General features: G+C 40.0%; 1 protein-coding gene across 1 annotated transcript; it reads right to left on the bottom strand.

Annotated features, from left to right (window-relative positions):
- Nucleotides 1–945: 945 nt before the first annotated feature.
- Nucleotides 946–12,246, bottom strand: tnfaip6 (tumor necrosis factor, alpha-induced protein 6). Its single transcript, XM_046403458.1, has 6 exons — nt 11,822–12,246; nt 9,870–10,007; nt 8,885–9,046; nt 2,201–2,429; nt 1,333–1,373; nt 946–1,208 (listed from the first exon to the last, which is right to left on the bottom strand). Exons 1-6 carry the CDS (start codon nt 11,919–11,921, stop codon nt 1,087–1,089), a joined length of 792 nt encoding a protein of 263 aa, XP_046259414.1. The 5' UTR covers nt 11,922–12,246; the 3' UTR covers nt 946–1,086.
- Between the last annotated feature and the right edge of the window lie 5,450 nt (nt 12,247–17,696).

The following is a 17,696-nucleotide window of genomic DNA, read 5'->3' as shown; positions in this document are numbered from 1 at the left end:
GTGTGTTTGCTTTTGTGCCTTAAACAAACTAAATCCTTAACGAGGACAACAAAACAAACTCGTATAACCTACTTGAACCTAGCTTGCCATACTGTTCTCCATCCCTCTTTCACGTTAACCAATACAACACTGTGAAAATACTGCATTCAAACCCTACTTAATACTCTGCAAGTATTATCAGGAAAATATACTTTAAATATGAAAAGTAAAAAGTAGTCATTTTCACTGAACAGGAAGGGAGAAAAAATGCAAAGCTGAATTTTGAAGAAGTATGCATAGTTGCATAAAACGTGTAAAATTCAAGTACCTAAATGTCCTGAGGTGAGTTCCAGCACGGGACATGAGCCACAGAACCATCACACTCCTCACACTCACAGTAGCAGGTGGCAGAGGTCACACCCACTTCACATTACTTCCATCTGGTCTTTAAACTGAAGATGAGTTCACTTCAGCAGGAGTTCTGACCCTCCTGAACGACCTGCCTCGCTGTGTGAATGAAGCCATGAAAATCTCATGTGTTGTCTGTATCTCCATGCTGCTGGGAGTGTGTATCTTTATGTAGCTGTGAAGGAAATTGTTTAGGACAATAGACCTATATCTAATCTAAACAAGAGAACTTACAATTAAAGTAGACAATTAGTGAAAGAAACTTTTGTGCCTGCATAGGAACTGAATGAAGCAAATGACTGGACAGATTTTCCTACTAAGCCTACTGGAAAATACAAAAGAATCTGACTTGGAAGACACAGAAATGAGACAACAAAGACAGAAGTAACAATATCAACCCAAATACCTTTTTACAAAATAACAGTCAATACTATGGTAGACTTTGCAATGTGAATGTCTATGAAAATATAATTGGACTAACCAAAATAAAGATTTATTGTCCCTAAAATAATCCTTAGGACATGTGAATGTAATTATTTTCTCAAACACAAGAACAATCAAATGCCAACAATGTTTAACAAACTTGTTTATTCATTTTTTATTTCATCAGCTACAACGACTTGTTAATTACAGCGTAGGAGCTAACTAATAACATTATAAATACAGAAACAGGATTACAACAGTGTATTAGAGCCCTGGTCAGTGAAAATAGTAGGTGTAATTCTGTGGAGACACGGACGCATTAAAGGCAGTGTACTGTAACTGGAAGCCCCCAGCTACAACTGAAGCATCGGAGAGGAACTTCAGCGTCATCACGTTTCCTGGAACATAAAGCATTAAGGACAAATGTAACCCAGATGTTTGCTAATCCAGAGCTGCATCAGTGTGCAGCGATGGCACAGAGACACCGCAGGTTTCCCATGTTACATAATGAGGACGTCTCACCTGTACTGATGATGTCGTCAGGTAAATAATCACCACAGAATCTGTAAACAAACAGACGCTTCACATTAAGCTTTCACGACTTATTCTCTTCAGTTCAAACGTGTGCCAGAGGGCAGGAAAACAAATCTCCGTCTCTTCTGTTACGTCTTGGCTGTCTAACAGAGTAACGTTGGTACTGTCTGATCTGCAGACAGTCATTGTATTTTGTCTATTGTCTCAATGACTCGCTGACTTATTAGCTCATGTTTGCTCTGCCGACAAGAATACAAACTGTAAACATCTGATAAACACTGCATTTCTCTAACTTCTTCTGTTTCCTGTTTCCGTGTCCTTCAAGCTGCCAGCTGTGTGTGTTTCTCCCTCTCCTCCTTCTGTCCTCACTAACAACCTTCTTCTCCTCCTTCATCAACACAAATGAACCTTGGGGGCCCCCCTTACAGATCGCCACTCATTTATGCTTTTCAGTCTACATACAGTATATCTGTACTAGATGTGTCAGCAGTGCACAGACTGTGAAGCCTACCGAGGCTTTATGATGTGTGACATTAGGCTATATAAATAAAATTGGCTTGGCCTGACTTGCAAAGACTATAGTGTTGAAATAATTAAATATTAGTAATATTACTTTTTATAAGTCATTTTTTTTCTCAAATGTCAGTACAAAACAAGCAATTTGTGGTGGAATCTATTGAATATTGTACAGTGTTATATATCACATCACGCTGTATGTGTCTCACTGTGCATGTTAATACCATTTTGTTGAATCAGTTAACTTTTACATCAGCCTTATGGATTTCATGTCTGTTTCAATTCCACGAAGCTCTGGGAGCTACGAGTTTGGACACTTCTTTCCCTCAGTGTTCCTCACCTTCCAGCAAAGCCTGAGACATCATCATAGCTGTCATACACCTCCAGGTAATCTGCCAGACATGATGTGTCATCCTCCACATCAAACTCCAGGAAGTGGAGGTGGATCCTCTGGCCCAGGCGCACACGGATGTGCCAGTAGCAGATCTGTTCGTCCTGATACTCCTCAGGGAAGCCAGGAGACTGAATGATCCTCTGTTGATCCGTCAGAACCCCACCACACTCCTTTGCTGGACACATAATGATATGTATTGACGATTAGTCTTATCAAATACACTTTTTAACGATGGGATTCTTAAACATAGGTTACCGTACAAACACAGAGGGCCATGAAATATTCACAAGACATATCGATATTGACTGCAAACATAGTTCCTATATAATCTGTCTGGATGATCCTGCAAGCACCCAATAATACTCAAACTGTATGTCAGCTTGCCTACACCATAACTTGGTTCTAGACCGCTGCATAAATCTCTGACTCATGTAGGTCTGTTGCTGTATTCACTGACAGCTGTTTCCATAGTTTAGGAATGTCATCTTTTTTTTTTCACCAGAGCCCAACAAAACAACAGACAGAAAAACTACCAGAAAACAGCGACATACTGTGTAGAAGATGGATGGAGCTGTACACACTGCTGTAAGTTACATCAGCATACTTGTACATTCAGGAAAAATGTTTAAGTAACTGCTGCTAACTCCACAAACATTTTATTACAGTTGAACCACCTGGTAAGTTTGGATGATCACATAGTTTAAGACTTTTGGACATATCCTTGATTACTTGAATTTCAGTGCATCAGCTATGGATCACACTGCAGCAGTTTCATTGATACTGATTGAAGATGTTCATTTTCATCTATTGTTAGCTAACATCCATCCATCCATTTTCTATACCGCTTATCCGTCAGGGTCACTGGGGAGCTGGAGCCTATCCCAGCTGACTACGGGCGAGAGGCGGGGTTCACCCTGGACTGGTCGCCAGTCAATCGCAGGGCCAACACACAAAGACAGACAACCACACACTCTCACACTCACACCTAGGGGCAATTTAGAGTAGCCAATTAACCTAATGTGCATGTTTTTGGGATTGTGGGAGGAAGCCGGAGAACCCGGAGAAAATCCACGCAGGCACAGGGAGAACATGCAAACTCCACATAGAAGGGCCCAGACCGGGATTCGAACCTGGAACCCTCTTGCTATGAGGCGACAGTGCTAACCACTGCACCACCGTGCCGCCCTTGTTAGATAACAATAAAGAGTAAAACATATTTGGAGGGACCATCATTCAGTGGAGCACCTGTTGATTTTACTTTTTTTTTTTTAAAAAAAAGCTTTTATTGAACCAGGAATTCTCAAAATGGTAGGGTGAATTAGTTCACAGATCACCATGAAACCTTTTTCTTTTTTAAACATGTTCTGGACGTGGCGTCTGAATACAGACGGCAAAGTTTCCAAATGAAGTTTGTGTTGGAAACTATTCCAAGCCCAGAATATGTAATAGGCCTACAAAAACGCAGTGAAATCAGCATCGGTGCTCTCTTGCTATCTGTGTCGAATGACTGTGGGCGTTACATCAGAAATGTGAAGATCAGAAGACACTGCAGCTTTAGGTATAAACAGAATCTTTTAAAACAATGTTGATTGTTAGCATAGTGATGAATTCCCTGAAAGCACAAGAGAGAGGTGAGCATTAGGAGCTCTGCAGTAGATTAATACACAGCAGAAATAAACCTGGCAGCATCTTTTCTTTACTCGGCGTGAGGTTACAGAGTACGGAGCAAATCTTAGCACATACTGAACAAGACAGCCACATTTTCTACAAATACAATATACTGTACAAAATACAGCATATTCATTTACCACAAATATGGGAAAATCTATTACACATTTTAGGCACATGCTGTTTCAAAGAGATGCAGAAAACCTAGTTATTTATTACCTCCAGGTTGGACTAATGCAACTCCCCCCAGCTTCAGTCTGGGAGGCAGACACTGTCTGTATGTTCAGGAGCACACTTAAAACATTTCTTTTTGAGAAAGCTTATAGTTAGGGCTAGCTTAGACTGACCTCTAGTTATGTGGCTATAGGCTTAGACTGCCAGGGATCTCCCATGATGCACTGAGCTTCTCTCTCCTCCTCTAACTCTCCTTCCACACATATTCATGTCCAATCAATGCAAGACGCTAACTTGACTTCTTTCCCGGAGTTCTTGTGCTTTCTCGTCTCTCAGGTTCTCATGGATCGTGTCTGGACCTCCTGCTGTGGTCCTGCTTGACACTGACGACTGTCATTACCTCCTGTTGTATTTCTGCATTATTATTATTACTTCTATTACCAACTACTATCAAAGTCATTGTTGTTAATACTGTCATTGTCATTCCAATACTCTGTTATCACTGTTGCTATGCATCTGTGTCTGTGTACCCCCCCCCCAACCCCCCACTCTCTCTCTCTCTCAACCCAGCCAGTCAAGGAAGATGGCCGCCCACCTAGAGCCGGGGTCTGCTCCGAGGTTTCTCCCTTATAAAAGGGAGTTTTTCCTCTCCACTGTTGCTGCTTGCTCATGGGGGTTTTGTTGGGTCTCTCTAAAAATCAAATTAAAGAAAACTGTTGCTGTAACTGTTTGGGCTACATAAATAAACTGAACTGAACTGAAATTTGACATCACTACAGTAAGTCAGATTTGGACCACAGCCAAATGAGGACATGTGGATAAATTTCGTGTCTGGGCTCTCAGGCAAAAAGACCACACTAAACTCTGCCGTGTATTGCTTTAATCAGCTGGTGGGATTGTGCATCTGTTCATGTGTTTTCAAAGTGTTTTGGTTTGGGGTCTGTCTCTTGCGTGTGAGCTCTGAACGAATATAGAACATGAAAAGAAAAGCTTTTGTTGAGTAAAGGAAATGAAGCACACATGTTGAGACATCAAAAGCTTTTTCCACCAACTGTCCTGCAGGGATAAGGAATTTACTATTGTTTAACATCATTTCCTATTTACTGATCACTGAATAAGTAAGCCTACATCCATCACGAGGGCAATTTAGCCAAAATGTCTAAAATAAACAAATAAAGACAAATTTAGCCAAATGTATACAGTGAGATGGCTTCCATGGCTGACTGAACTGGTGTTGAAAAGTGACTAAATTAAACTGTAAACTTTAGGGAGCAGAGGGCCATAGCATACTGAAATTCATGTGACCATGCTTCTGTAGGATGAGAAAAATTTTTTCTTCGAAATAGCTGGAGCAGTAAATCACTTAGGCCGATATTGTTGATATACAGTATATTAGACTATGGCACCTGCATATATCAGCCATTAAGTTATTAAGACACGAGCAACAGAGGCAGTGTTGCAATTACACAGCTCATCCACCAGAGTGCACTAACAAGCTTATTTTTCCACTGCAGGAGCTCCCTGTCAGGACATACAGTACATTACTTGCAGTTCTTTATAGCCAAGTTTAAAGCTGTTATAATCACTTCATCTTATGATATATTGTGAGTGTGTATATTCTTAAAGGAGTCACTCTTGGAGGTGAATTAATGAAGTATTATCAATTCAGCAACCACTGGTAGAAGAAACACTTCGATCTTTTACTTAAGCACATAGAAAAGCGTTAGCATCAAAATATAAAAGTATCAAAAATAAAAATATTCATTAAACATAATGCCATATTTCTAACTAATGTATTTTATGTTATTGGATTCAAATTAATTCACCCATTCGTCCATTCATTCATGTGTTTATCACTTTACTGCAGAACTTGATGATTTATTATTAAACTAAACTTGCAAGGTAAGTAAAGTTGCCAAATAAATGTAGTGGAGTAAAAAGTAGAATCACCTGAAGCTCAATATCAGCAAAACCGGTGAGCTTGTGGTGGAGTGATAATGTCCCCACCCCCCATTAGCCGGCTGATGTGCCCTTGAGCAAGGCACTTAACCCCCAATATATGCTCCCCGGGCGCTTGATGCAGCCCACTGCTCCTGTGTGTTTCACTGCATGTTGCATGTGTGTGTGTTTCAATCAGTGATGGGTTAAATGCAGAGAAGTAATTTCCCAGCTTGGGATTAATAAAGTAAATTAAATTAAATTAAATAAATTTACATATGGATGTTGCTGTAAAGAAGCTACAAACCCTGTTGTACACTACTGTATGACTATTAGTGTATTAGTGTAAACAGATTCAAATTCCTTTTGTGTGTTCACATGCATACAGACCAAAACTAACACCGCCCCCAGTCACAGCTACCTCCAGTGTGAAGGCGTAAGAACAGGTGACGTGGGGAAATCCTCCATCAGAGCACAGATGATGAGACCACTCCATCGGCACTACGCTACATATCACACCAGTGACACAGTTCTCTCTGACCAGTAAGTGAGCCGCAATGTTTTACTTACTTTTGCAGTGTGGAACCTTGACAGGGAGAATTACCAGGTATTTTCATCTGTTATATGTACATGAGAGGGCTTGGCTATCTCACAGAAGCCATTTTTGAAGTGTTTGTTTAAAAGAAGCCATTTGAAGATGTTACTTTGTGCTCTGGGAAACTGTGATCAGCATTTTTTGTCACATTTTTTGACAGTCTATATGGAATTAATGAATTTATCGTAAAAATAATCAGCAGATTAATCAATAATAAAAATAATCATTAGTGGCAGCCCTGTTGTTACTTTGCTCTTACCAGAGGATGCTAAGAACTGTGCACCAAACTAACAGATGCAGCTAATGCTTCTACTTACTACAATATTCATATTGCAAAGCATACAGGTTTTGCTTACAACAGGCTGTTAGCTTATACTTACACTTTACTTCAAAGGATTAGCCACCAGGATGTGAAGGTTATATTCTTAGATATCTATATAGACTGAAAACTTTTCAAAAGTGCTAACAGACCAGAAGCTGATCTACAAAACCTGTATGGAAAATATTACATTTTTTCAGGCTGTGATGTGTCCATTTGTAAAACTGTATAACATGTGTTCAAAGTTCTTGGTGTATGTGCGTGGACAGGGACACATCTTACATGCACACGAGCACCCAAAATCATACACAAATCATCACATAAGTTTGTAATTGTAATATGGTGCAACTGCAATGCATTAGGGGATGAATGCTTCTTTCTCTTTTTCAGACTATGGTGACTCGTTCAGGCGTGGTGGTTGTTGAAACCTCAAATTGTAGGCCAACCTGTTACTCACATACTCCAATGACATCTTATCCAGACTGATATGTCCGTACTTCCCCAGGTTTATTCCTGGTCTGACCATGATAACTCACAGGGCGCGACTGAGATTGTGGCTTTGAGTCGACGCATCAAGAAGCCTTGTCTCCCACTGTTATCCCATCACGCACTGGTTAAGAAGTGCCGCTCACATTTGACTAGAAGCAGCGCTGATGACATCACCCTGAGTGAGTCTGTGGAGCTTCAGATTTGATGACTATTCTTAACATGTGGGACTCATGACTCCGATGCCACAGCAACACAGTCATTCAGGTAGTTTACTTCAGTTTAACTTTCAGTGCATCAAATACTACTACAAGCAAAGGTCCTGCATTCAGAATTTTTTCTGAACATGTCTGTCTCAGTGTAATGTGAAAGTGGCAGGTCATGAATATATAGAGAATCTTTTTGTCCTCTTTTTGCTCATTGTTTCAGTTTAATGATCTCCAATTGTTCTCATCAACTCCATTGAGTCTGACAAACTCTGTTGAATGTGTGAGAAGAGACTATTTGTTAGGCATCACGTTAGGCACAACAAGTTTGTGAGACAATGCCAGGGCGATGCACATGTCAGTCTATCATTTCCAGTTCTTCGAAACACAATATTGCATGAAAGATAGTTCTTCATTGGCAGAAGCTCCTCCTCTGCCATGTTGCTAGGTCTAACTTATATGACATTATTTAAAATATGTCATTTGAGGAAAAGCTGCATGAAGTGGTGTGTCATGTGAAGTTTGGAATTAGAAGTAAAATGATGTCAAATATGTCTCTGTCAACTAATCAGATTGTTGGCCCCTAATCACAGGTAAAATCACTCATTTGAGTTAATTATATGCACGTATTCAACACAATCTACACAACACAATCAAAAGTAATTCAGCAGACACAGAGTAACATTAAATGTGACACTAACATCAAACTGTGTAACTGGCTACCTGATATATCGGATGGAGAGAAATATATGGCTCTTTATGTGCTCCAGTTTTTCACCAGTTAGCTGCCAACTGGGTCTGCTGTTTGGTACAGGCAGTGAGCCAGAAAACCAAAATAACCTGCAGAAAGGTCCAAAGAGCTGAGAGGATCTGTAGATCCGGGTGATAATTCTCTGTGGATTCATCACTAGTTCAACTTCAAGTACAGTACTTAAGTAACCATCTCTGTACTTTGTGCGTTTCGTTTGGTAGTCTGTTGCTATAACCTCCAGAAGAGAGTCAGAGAGTGAGGAAGGAAGTTAGTGAACATGACTAAACATAACATGAATAAATCATCTGTGCACTGAGTCGAATCAGCCAGATTTTCATTGGCAGTGGTGGTTGTGTTAACAAACGGAGACAACAAATCCCACGAAACTTACAACTTATGTTTGTTATTACTGAGAGCCACTTAGCAGCAGAAGCTACACACTGTGTATTTAAACCACCATTTACTAGCTGCTACGTATAAAAGATGTACTCACAGTTTGGGTTGTAGCAGTACACATCCCATCTCTCACTTTTGTTCAGCCTGTATCCATAGTCGATGATGCCAACCTTCCCAAAACCACAGTTGGCGCCAGCTTTGACAATGGGGTAGCCAACACGTCCTTTGTCGAACCATCCGGCTGCACACACATGGAAACCTGAAGAAGAGCACAAAAATGTTGGTTACGTTACGACACACTGATAATAAACTACTGTGTCCTCCCAACCAAATCTTTCTTTCAACTCTGCCAAGGGAGCAGCCTCAAAAGAAAGAAAAAGTGGTGATCATTACAAGATTTTTTTTTGTTTGATATTTTGTTCTTTTAGTGACAGGGGCCCTCAGATTTTGGCTTCGAGTTACAATCAGCAGACTCAAGCCAGAGCAGCCCAGATAAATGAGGAGCCTCGTAGGTAGACTGCTGTCAGGAAACACAGCTGTCACGGCTGACAGGGAGGTGGATGGTAATACCAGACCGAGTGGCTGGATTCAATCTCTGTGCCGCTGATGTTACCCACCCAAGAAGGTGTTAACAGGCTTTTTACAAATCTCTGGGGATTGTTTAAAATCTGGCATGAATCATGCAGCAGTATATGTGTTTCACTCACTGCTTCCTAGTGACCTTTACCCTGTGAACTTCTTTTTCTACGTGTTAAAAGCATTCCAGTGGGTTGATAGGCATATCACTACTGTTACATCAGAGACCTGTCCTCAGACATGATGTTTCATGGGAGAAATGAAAGGTAAATGTAGCTCTTCCTGCCTCCAGTTGGTGAAATTTATTCATGGTAGAAACATCTTATGAAGTAATATCACGTTAATGGGTCAAACAGCACTCTGTGACTCTTGGGAACAAGTGTTGGCAATGATGAAAGAGTGTGCCTTGATGAATTATGATCCATACAAGTGTCCCAGGAGCTCTTCCAGGCAGGAGCTCTGTGTGTGTGTATTGTTGGTGAGTTTGTGTGTGAGCTGCTGCAGACCTATTTGACGAGCTGCTTCCAGCTGTTCATAAGTAGCCAGCTTCCCTCCCTCATACTTGCAGACAGCTTTGGCCTCTTTATACGTCAGCTGGTATCTCCCTTTACGTGATTCCCGGTGGTAAACTCCAGCTGCTTGCTCTGTCAAAGAGATACAACAAAACAAAGCTACTATTGCTGTCTACAGCAAAGAGTGACATGATCCTTTATGCTCTTGAGGTGATTGTCTGCAGTAACCACAGCGATTCTTTAATTGTAGAGGAACTGCTTGGATAGGAATCACTGTGGTTGTCTGTAGCAACTACAGTGATTCCTATCCAAGCAGTTCATCCACAATTGAAGAATTTGCTCAAAGGTGCCCTGTGGAGTTTCTGAACAATGGCACTATTTTCCATTTTTTTAAGACTGGGTTCTCATTTGGTTGTACTTATGCACAAGCAAAACCATTCACATTCCTGTTGCTGTTGCTTCGCAATTGCTAAACAACAGTTTGTGGTAAAGTGCAACAAAACAATGAAGCACAGCAGCGAAGTGAAGAAGAGGAAGAGACCACGAGCTAAGAAATGTTTCATGAGAAAGAAAATTAACCATGTTATGCTATGCTTTAAGAATACACGTGTAGATGTAAGCATTGCTTTGTTCGTATACAAGAAAACTCCACAGGGCAACTTTAAATTTTCAAGGTAAAATACATTTAGTGGGGCTGCAAGTAATGATCAGTGAAAGGGTAAAGGTTAAACTAAGCTAAACAAAAGATGAGGCTAAGTGTGCGACATTTTCCCCATTTTGGATGTTCACCAACAATTGGGTCACTTGCCCTCTGGCTTCCTCAAAGGGGAGTCCTCTGCTGATCCTGTTTTGTCTTTACGCATGCATGACTGCAAAAGTAGGCAAAAAGCCCACAAACATTTGCCTCAGGTTAATATTATGATCTTCTTTAAGCTGTCTAATGACTGTTTTCACATTAATTAAACTCTCGTGCACACAGCTGCAGTCATGCATACTGCTATTTTACTCCATCAAGGCACACATTTTGTATACTGTTCAAACCATTAACCTGATGTAACTGCGAAGAACTTTTCAGAAGAATAGAGACGAGATTGAGAATGTAAAACTGTGATGTAAATCTAAACATTTCTAAACAAACACATGCAACAGAGGACATAAGGAAATATAAACAGAAAATGTTTTGCATGTGATTCATAGAAAGCAAACTCATGAGCACTATGAAACACTGTTCTGTTGCTTTCCCTCTCGTAAAAGTATACAGGATGGGGTTCATAAAGTGAGAGTGAAACGCATGGCAATGTCTGCAGCTCGTCTGAGTGGTCTTAACCCAAAGCTGCTGTCACTATCTTTTCAATGGTATTACCAAATGTGAAAGCCATTCTTTCCACAAGGTAATAGAAATGGGAATTGTTGAATAAAATTTTCTTCTGACTCTGATCTATATGCGTTTTGAAAGACCCTGGGATGAAGTCATTTCCCCATGTTTACTGGCCCCAAGCAGAACCCCAGCCAAGCCATAAACATGAAGTTTGGCACAAGTGAAAGCTGCTGGTGTGTTGCCTGTTAATCCTTGTGACTCCTCGCAATGTGCCTCAAAGTGAGCATATTGCTGGAGTGTGTTTGCAGAAACCGAATCAAAACGCGTAAAAGTAACTAATTACATGTGAAGGAATATGTTGCTACACTTAGTTAAGGGTTAACAACTTTCAATTGCAAGCTGATCAGTAGAAGAAATTACAGCTCATACTGGTTTTCATGAATAACAAAGGAAGTCATCACGTTTAGTTAAAGTTACATGACACTTAGTTTGTAAATATAATTACAGAATTTGTGTTTTGAACTTCACCACAATGAGTACCTACACTGAACTTGGTCCAAGATGTCCGAGCAAAGTCGTTTTTCTACCTACAAACGACTACATCAGCAAGAAAAAAACAGCTACTTACCCAGCCATATTGAATTATGAAATACTCCGTTTTTGAAGCCCCATGCCTGCGCCTCCTTCAGCAGGAACCCGAGTGTCAAGAGGAGAGCAAAGGTGTGCATCCTGCGGTCGTCAGTGCGCAGCTGCCGTCTCCAGACGCGTCCACGATCTCCCTCCTCTGCTGCTGCCTTTATATGCGCAATTGTGACCGCTGATGGGCATTACTGAGCATCAGTCAGTGACTCATCGTGGGTTAGTTACACACGGCTACTGGTCTCTTTGGCTGGTTACACGACGTCTAGTTTAGTTCTGTTTTACTTTCTGTTTATGCTGGCTACATTGGAAGTTCATAAAATATGGTGAAGAAAGTCTTGGTAAAATGGCTCAAATGTCAGCTCTTCTTGATCTAGCTTCATGACAAACTGAGCATCACTTCTTGAGTTTTAGGGAGAGAATGGAGATGCCTGTCAAACAGGAGTATGTATTTCTTCAAGTTATCTGAAAGGTGAAAATCCATGAAAGGTAAATGTAAAGTTCTCCTGTGTCATGTATAACCCTAGTCCAAGAAATGCTGGGACCTTGTATGAAAGGTGAATTGAACAGAACATTTGCTGATACGCCACCTTTATACGCCACTAAAAACAGCACAAAGACAATATTTTTGATTTGAGGCTGATAGCTTGGACTGGTCACCGATCAGTCATAGGGCCGACACACCAAGACAGATAACACACACACACTCGCAGTGTAGACAAGCCAGTTAACCTATTGTACACGTGTTTGGACTGTGGGAGGAAACCAGGAGAAAACCCATGCGGGCCTACAGGGACTGCATGCAAACTCGGAACAGAAATGCCCCAGACTTGGACTGGGACTTGAACCCAGAACCCTCTTGCTATGAGGCGGCGACAGGTGATATGATTAGGTATGAAAGGAACATCCTTGAAAGGCTCAGGTCTTCACAAGCAAGACTGGGGTGAGGTTCACCACTTTGTGAAACACATAATTGTTTAAAATCTTTTAATACATGGGCTCAGAAACACTTGCTAAAACTGCTGTTGGTAAATACAGTTTGTTTGGAAATGATTGTATTCTGATTTTATTAATGTTGTACACAGTGTCCCAACTTCAGAGTGTTCAAAGCTAATCAGCTGCAAATCACCAGCCATACCATTGAAAAGTCACGAAAAACATCACTAATTTAACTTTTTGAAAACTGCTGTTCTTCACAAAGGGCAGTATTGCTTTAAATCCTGTACATTTTGTTGCTAATACTTATTTTGTTTAACTTAAAGCTGCACTAAAATACAAAGCAGGATTTTCCAAAAAAGTTTGGACATGGACAACAAAGCTGTAACAGAAAGTAACAGACATGCAAGTAGCTCTGACGACAGTGGGAGTCTTGTTGAATAATAATAACCCCTACCCAATATTTGCTCTCCTTTGGTCTCCACCAATAGCTGAGTGTTTTGGCCACTAGATTTTGTATTTGCTCTAGTGTCCACTAGCACAGCTGTATGCCTATTTCTCTCTCCCTCTTTCTCTTCTCCCTGTTGAGGTTTAATATTGATTTATTTATTAGAAAGAACAAAGACAACTCCCTCATTTCTCAACCCCTGTGTGCCGGACCATCAGCAGTCCTGGAACCCTCTCGCAATATCTCTACTGTGCCTCATCCCAGATGTTTTCAGCGTGGATCTTCGTCCTCCAGGATTTTCAGCCTCTTTTCCCTCTCTGTCTCTGTCTCGCCCCTCTTCTTCCTTATTCCTACCGGTACTAATATGTGTGCTTGTCCTTTGCACTTGTGTGTTTGTGTAGTCCATCCAAGCAGATTGTGTGGTACAGAATCTGTTTGGTGACACCTGGAAGTTTGCTCAATTTCCTCCGATTTTCTTCAATCGATTTTTCTTCATCCTGATTTTCCACACTGTAATTTTCCTACTTGTGGTCAGTCTAGTCTGTACAGACACTGTGACAGAGGTTTCTTCGATTGTCCCTGTGTTAAAAGGTTTTCTAGCAAAGTTTTCCTTGTCTGAATCAAGGGTCTAAGGATAGAGGAGGTCGTATGTTGTACAGATTGTAAAGCCCCTCAAAACTAATTAGTGATATTGGGCTATAATATAATTGACTTCATTTGACTTAGTCAAAGCTTTTTTTACTAAGTCAAATGGACACAGGGCTGATGAGACCAGTTAGATTGAAAACAATGAGCCGAAAGAGGCAAGAACGCCTATATACACATATTATTGTGATAATAATGATAAAATGGTTTAATTAAGGTATTGCTTTGAATGCAGAATGATTTATTTTGTTGTGCTGTGCTTCTGTTTCTTCATAGAAAAAGGACAGGAGTTCCTCTGCCCAGCTCTCCTGCAGAGTAGTGTCAGCACGGTTGCTCAACAACACAGGCTACATGGGGGCTGGCACTTCTTAGTAAGTTGAACAGTACACAACACCATGTGTGAGATTTTTCCAGTTGTTAAGGGTCTCTCACAGCTTCAGTAATAGGACACAACACAAAGAGCACATTCTGAGCTGAAAGAGGGAGTGTTCCATTACTTCTTACTTAGTACTACTCTAATCAATACTTTTATATGAACCATGGATGACTTTAATGTGAAAGAGGTCTTTAGCGGTGTTGCATTTTCTCAAATGCTCAAAATAAATAAATTAATTAAACAAAGCAATAAAAAACACTGACTGTAGGTTGTAAAAATAGATTAAGAGAGCTGCCTTGTGGCTGATGGGTCCTATTAGCTCAACGTGCTAAATCCTTGTATGACTCCTCTCATTTTTAGAATAATTTATTTGTATCATAAATCACAAGTCTTTACTTTGTTGCAATGAATATAATCCTGGTAATGCCAAATGAAGAACCAGTAACTATCAATGATGTCAGTTCTAATGTCTGCTCAGCCTGAGTTCTGTGGGTGGAGTCTTACAAAATGGCTGTCAGTTATCTGCCGAGAGAACAGCATTCAACAGCATTTAACATTTTGGTTACACTTAGACCATGTATGGGGCATTCCTACTCTACTATACTGCATTCATAATGATTTATACACACATTTAAACACACATAAGGCCTTCTGATGCACTATATCAACTATCCAAACACACCCCAACGGTCTGCTGTAGTAAGGACTTACCACCAATGATGAAATGTTACAATGAAGCTTGCATTATTATAGTTGCATCAGTTTATAGTTCACATTACTTAACACATACATTAATAATGATATGATACTAAACCAAAGTTACCAAAGTTTCATATGCTGAATTTGGAGTTGTAACAATATGTTTTTAAGAGCCTTGGTAAACAGTGTGATGCCTCAATTTACAGCATGGTTGTTTCTTAGAATCACAGGTTATTTGAGAGGCTGTATGCAGACACACACACACACACACACACATACTCACACACAACACAACACTGGCTGCTGGGCAAAATCGTCCTGAATTGGTTCCAGATCTGGGAGGAAATGAGCTGTACCTTCTTAATTTTCAGTGCGCCTCTCCCATTTAAACCCACATGGAAAGTCAGTTTCAGACATTGTAAATTTGACTTACTGTATATTACAGCTGTATTTTAATAGGAGATTCATCATCATTTCCATGTGTCCTACAAGTACAGGAGGGCAAACTAGTCACACAGCTTGGAGTGACTAGTCTATATCATAATTAGCAACAATAAAAGAACATTAAATTATTTATATTACTGACATCATGTCTGTCATGAGGGTCATAAAAGCAAAAAAAAAAAAAACCAACCCAAAAACAAAACATGTTTAATGTGCTCAGCACTGAGACAGCAGAATGTTGCTGGATCTCATATACAAGAAACACTAGATTAAAAATAACTTCATGGCTGTCATTGCAAGTGAATAAATTTAAAATGGACAGGACAACAGTAAATACAAGTAAGTAAAATGACACAAATTAAAAGTGCAGCAAAAGCACTGACATGTACTGAAAGAGAAGTCTTAAGTCTTAATACTCTTTGGCTTGCATCATAGAAAACTTTTAACATGTAGTAACCATGGAATATTTCTTTGTGGTTGTGTGATTCACATAGTAAATTTCACTTCAAAAGCAACTTATGTAACCCCGACACGCTGGATTTATGCTTCTGTCTTGGCTAGAAGGTTTAGTATGGGAAGTGATTTATAGTTAAGCGTAGCATTTGACTCATTGTCCATGGATGTGTTGTTTATCATCAAGACGTGCCAGGCTTCAATTATAAACTTGAAGTAGAATATTTCATTCACTTTGTGACATAGCATCAGCGGGAAAGTTTGCCTTGTCTAACTACTATATCAAAAAACACTACCATAGCTTAAGTAATCTTTGACAAAGTTAGGGTTATTGAAAAGTAGAAAACTACTAAGCCTTTCTCCATTTTCTTACACAGTGACAAGAAAATTAGTTTAAAAACAAAATATTTCAATCATGTCTGTTGTATGCACACAAGAAAACGAAATGTTTAAACTGCAGGAGTTTGCTTGGCACCGTCGTGTAACTTAGCAGCCTACCCAACAGCTAGCTTGCTAACACCAAAAACCCGCAGTGACCCACTTTGCTAAAGCTAACACAGATCATCCTTCTCTAACGTGTACTGGTGAAGTTTTTGGAAGCAGTTCTTTTGATGATATTCAAGGTAGAGATGCAGTTTTAGTGACTGGCCAGGTTACAAAGACACAAGTTAAAATGAAGCATTTAAATTGAGAGAGCTTGGATATTTTGAAGTGAGGTTGTTTGAAGTACTTATCCACAGTCAGTGTATTATGTACAGTAGATGGAAGCAAAGCAAAGCAATGTAGCGCAGTAGTCAGTTGCAGAACATACTTTATTAGGTGAATAAAATACATCCAAGGTTGCTGACCTCATTCACAACACCACATCGCTTTCCATCTGTGTCAGAGGTGCTCTCTGGTTCTCCAAATTGGAGTGTGCAGACCTCCATGTACTATAAGTACCTCATTCAACCCCATTTCAAAAAATCATAAGTTTCCCTTTAAAGCACATAAACCTGGTAAACTCCACGAATAAATATGAACCTGAATCATGAGCATAATATACATTAAATTGTTTTGAGTGTCCCAGAGAACTTGAACTATTTGGAAACTTTAGTAATACCAGGAAAGAGAGTGGGGGGTAGCATGTGGTCAGTAATTACTGCCCTGAAATGACACGATATCCCCTCCACACGTCACACATGTTTCTGGAACAGAGCTTGTTTTATTGTTCAGACTTTCTTTCAAGCTGATCACTACTGTGAAACCTCCACATGCACGCCAAATACAGCAGGCCCAAATGGGGCAAGGGTGGATGGATGGAGAGAGAGAGAGATGCAGAAGACAATAGTGTCTTTATTTCTGGACTGTTTTTCCCTTTAATTCTCACAGCTGTACTGACTAACCTCCATGACTTAATAGCCTAGCAGTGTCATGTGCCAAACTGGATTCATGTTCCTCACTCAAATTCATCTTCAATTTCAGTTTCTTCAAACAATCCAAACAATAGTTCCATTTCTGTTACCTTAAACTGCTGTTCTATTATGAATGAAAGCAAATATTGCAGCTTTTACTCCACTACATTTCTTTGATAACTTTAGTTACTAGTTACTTTACAGATTAAAACATTCATTTTATTGGCAATCAAGATAGAACTGATAATTTACTTTTACTTGTACTTTTTGCCATGGCCTGGCAAAGATTTCTGTGAGATTTAAGTGTTTAAGAGCTTTAAGTGCAGGATGTGGATCTTTTGTTTGATTTCAGTCAGTGAACCCAGAAGGAAACCTTCCAAATTATTTCATCCTGTTCCCTTGAATGTCTGTGCACTCCATCAGAACCACCTCGGTGTTAACCTTTGGAGACTTTTAAACCTCATGGGCA

This window comes from Scatophagus argus, chromosome 11, assembly GCF_020382885.2.
Source record: "Scatophagus argus isolate fScaArg1 chromosome 11, fScaArg1.pri, whole genome shotgun sequence".
NCBI classification, from domain to species: domain Eukaryota; kingdom Metazoa; phylum Chordata; class Actinopteri; family Scatophagidae; genus Scatophagus; species Scatophagus argus.
This window is presented reverse-complemented; position numbering and strand designations above follow the sequence as displayed.

Coding starts and splice junctions, on each gene's coding strand:
- tnfaip6 (XM_046403458.1), bottom strand. CDS start 11,921: ATGCACACCTTTGCTCTCCTCTTGACACTCGGGTTCCTGCTGAAGGAG. Junction 10,008..11,821: donor TCATAATTCAATATGGCTGG/GTAAGTAGCTGT, acceptor TCTCTTTGACAG/AGCAAGCAGCTGGAGTTTAC. Junction 9,047..9,869: donor GGAAGCAGCTCGTCAAATAG/GTCTGCAGCAGC, acceptor GCTCTTCTTCAG/GTTTCCATGTGTGTGCAGCC.